General features: G+C 47.3%; 1 protein-coding gene across 1 annotated transcript in view; it reads left to right on the forward strand.

The window, feature by feature from the left end:
• The window catches only part of shha (sonic hedgehog signaling molecule a), a 7,641-nt gene that overhangs the window by 1,854 nt on the left and 2,619 nt on the right, over positions 1 to 3,168 (forward strand). Inside the window, exon 2 of the mRNA XM_017406420.3 lies at positions 2,219 to 2,485. Coding sequence (XP_017261909.1) covers positions 2,219 to 2,485 — 267 coding nt within the window. The remainder of the gene's footprint in view (positions 1 to 2,218; positions 2,486 to 3,168) is intronic.

A 3,168-nucleotide genomic window follows, 5' to 3' on the forward strand; every position in this document is an offset into this window, starting at 1 on the left:
GGGTGGGTTCTCCCCAACTCAACAACAGATATGGAAAACCTCCAACAAGATTTCTTTTAAAAAATATGTCTTTATCCAAGATTTATCTTCCGCGTGGCCAGTCAAAGCAAAAAGAGGATGGTGGGAGGATCAAAAGGTGACCAAAAAAGACCAGCTTCCATTCACGTTTGTCTAAGTTTGTGCCCCCCCCCCCAAACCCCCCTTTTCTTTTGTATATTTACTTTTCATCCAAATATTTCAGCTGACACCACAACCAAGTCTGTGCGTAAAGCGGACCCCTCACTGGGCCCTGAAACACCATTAATCTTTTGGGTTTTTGTCGGGAAGTCAAGGCAACAGATTTAGCCGCTTCTATCGCATCATTAAGTGATCAAACTGAAACAACCTGAGTTTAGTGAGCGCGGCTCCGAGTGGCACAAGCCTCGCAGCACGGGGATTTACACTGCGCCGGCGCTGTTGACTCCGTTCCGCGGTTCTGCTTGAATCCAGCGGGTTTTTTTTTACGCACGAACGCTACGGACTCGTCCTGTCGCGTTCCGGGAAAACAGATGTTGTACATGAGACGAGACACGTGCCTGCAGTGGTTTCTGTTTAGATGTGCGCAATAAGTGAGTTAAGGAAATCAGCTCACTGAAGTCGAGCCAGAACCGAGGACTCGGAGGAGTAACTCCTTCACTGCTGCAGGCGCAGAAACCGGCAGGAAATAGATGCTTTTGATTTAGTAACTTTTTACAGATAATGTCCAGGTGTTGTGGTGCCACCTTTTAGGATATGATCACCTTAGTGAAGCCTTAATTAAAAGTGTTCATCTCTGTTTTTGAAACTATGAGTTTCTCATAAATTCAGTGTTTAGCTTCACTTAAGAAAGTACTACAAAAGATATTACTTAAACTGTAAAAAAATACAAATCTATATTCTGCTTTTAAACAACTGTACACTTTTTAAAGAAAAAGAAGTTCTGATGAAATGTCTGTCAGAGGTGTAGCTGCGTAAAGAGCCCGCAGTCTCTCTGCCCACACTGCAAACGAGTCGGAAAAAAAAAAAGTTTTGAGGCTGCGGCGGCTTGTTTGCGCTGACAGGTAGCTGATAAGTGTTTCCTCTAACCAAATCATTTGTGAAAAGATTAAGAGGCGGGCTGTTAAACAACTTCACCCGGAGCACAAAGCGCAGCCGGGCCGAGGCGCCCCGCTGCGCTTCACGGTGGCTGAGCAGAATCTGGATTGATTTGCGGCACACGACCTGATGAATTAATAAACAGGTCGGGCTTCACGGCTTTTTGACTCCCACCAGTCTGCGCTCCGTGGAGTTGCTTCGAATCTGCTTTTTATTCCTCGTGTTCTACAAGTGTGACACTCATGTAAAACAGCGGCTGTAGCGCATTAGTTCTTTGTGTGTGAGAGAGAGAGTTTTCTGTGTGAAACTTCTTGTCGTGTGGGGGCAAAGGACAGCTCTTCTGTGCGGTCCTCGGGATAATTTCACAGGTTTGTCAGTCAGCAGCCAGAAACACCTCCACTTAAGGAGGCATGTCACGTTTCCAGGACTTTGCAGGAGGAGAATAATGAAAGAAGTCTCCTCTGCCCTTTTTTTCTGGGGGGGGGGGCTGAAAAGCCTCATTGTGATGTTTTATTTGACATATTGAGAATAGTTGTCTTGGAGAAGGCCAGGCATCTTCACTGGGCGCGCAGGGAGCTTCTTATGTGTGGCACCGACCTCAGATATTTTGAGGATCATCTTCATATGAAAGATTCATCCAAAGGGAAGCATTTATAATGCACTAATGTTATTCTTAAGGCAACACTTCTCGACGCAAACAGACAGAGGGAGAGGAAGGAGATGCTGCTCGCACCTTCTCGAGACTAAATATGTTATAGGGCCAGTGAAGCGAATGCGGTGCCTCGTCAATATTTCATGAGCAGCTTTCTTACCCGAGATGTGCCCTCTGACGCTGCTGCTCGCGCTGAGAACTGCAAGCTCAGGCTCGGAGCGGCGTTTCAGCACAGCTGGGAGGATTCAGGTGGGGATGGAGAGGGTGGTGGTGGGTGGGGAGGCAAATAGCATCTCTGATTGTTGCAACGCGGATGAATGTGTATATGGAAGTGAAAGAGAGGGCTGAGAAAATTGATGTCTGGGTTTGATCCTGGCATCCAAACTGCTCCAGTGTGACTTTCTTTTTTTGTGTGTGTGCACTCACTGACCCATTCCTCCTCCTCCCCCGCAGAGATGCAAAGACAAGCTGAACTCTCTGGCCATCTCGGTGATGAACCAGTGGCCCGGGGTGAAGCTCCGGGTCACCGAGGGCTGGGACGAGGACGGACACCACTTCGAGGAGTCCCTGCACTACGAGGGCAGGGCCGTGGACATCACCACGTCGGACAGAGACAAGAGCAAATACGGAACCCTGTCCAGGCTTGCGGTGGAGGCCGGCTTCGACTGGGTCTACTACGAGTCCAAGGCGCACATACACTGCTCCGTGAAAGCAGGTAAACAATAATAAAAACACAGAGAACGCGCACAGTCAGGTGCAGACTGGAGGAGAAGGTTCCTGCCAGAAACAGCAGGTGCAGCTGAAGGGGCCAAGTCAAATTTTTAACTCTGTTTCAGTAGCTAATCATGATGGGAGAAACTTATAAAAGTCTTCAAAAGTAGAACAATTGTGTTTATTCCACTGAGTCCAAAATGACAAACAAATTAGGTGCCTCACAGACATTATTACTTCATATAAATGTTGCTAAAACGATTTAATAAAAAAGTCCAATTAGCAGAAAGAAGCTGAAGGGCTGTTTTCCCAACCTTGTGAGCTGAGCTCATTCCCTGATCTAACATCGCCCCACACCGACTCCTGGAGGGAACCACGGCCGCATTCATTAACACTTTCTGCTCCCAGGAGGGAAGTTTGGTCCTCTGCAGCAATAAGATGCAACACAATTCAGGAGGTTTTTGTTTTAAAGCTCGTTGCGTATGGAAACCCACTCACGTTGCCCCCCTAACCCATCATCTCTTTTTGGTCCAGTTTACATTTATGAGGGCTCATTTCGAGGCCTCTAAAAAAAAAGATGTTTTATTTTCGCTCCTCTCTTTCTCTGATTGCTCAGACTTGATTGATAAATCCCTCACTTATCATTCCATTCACACGTTTTGAGATCACAGCGTGATCCGGGGGGTGGGGGG

This window comes from Kryptolebias marmoratus, linkage group LG21 (assembly GCF_001649575.2).
Source record: "Kryptolebias marmoratus isolate JLee-2015 linkage group LG21, ASM164957v2, whole genome shotgun sequence".
Lineage (NCBI taxonomy): Eukaryota > Metazoa > Chordata > Actinopteri > Cyprinodontiformes > Rivulidae > Kryptolebias > Kryptolebias marmoratus.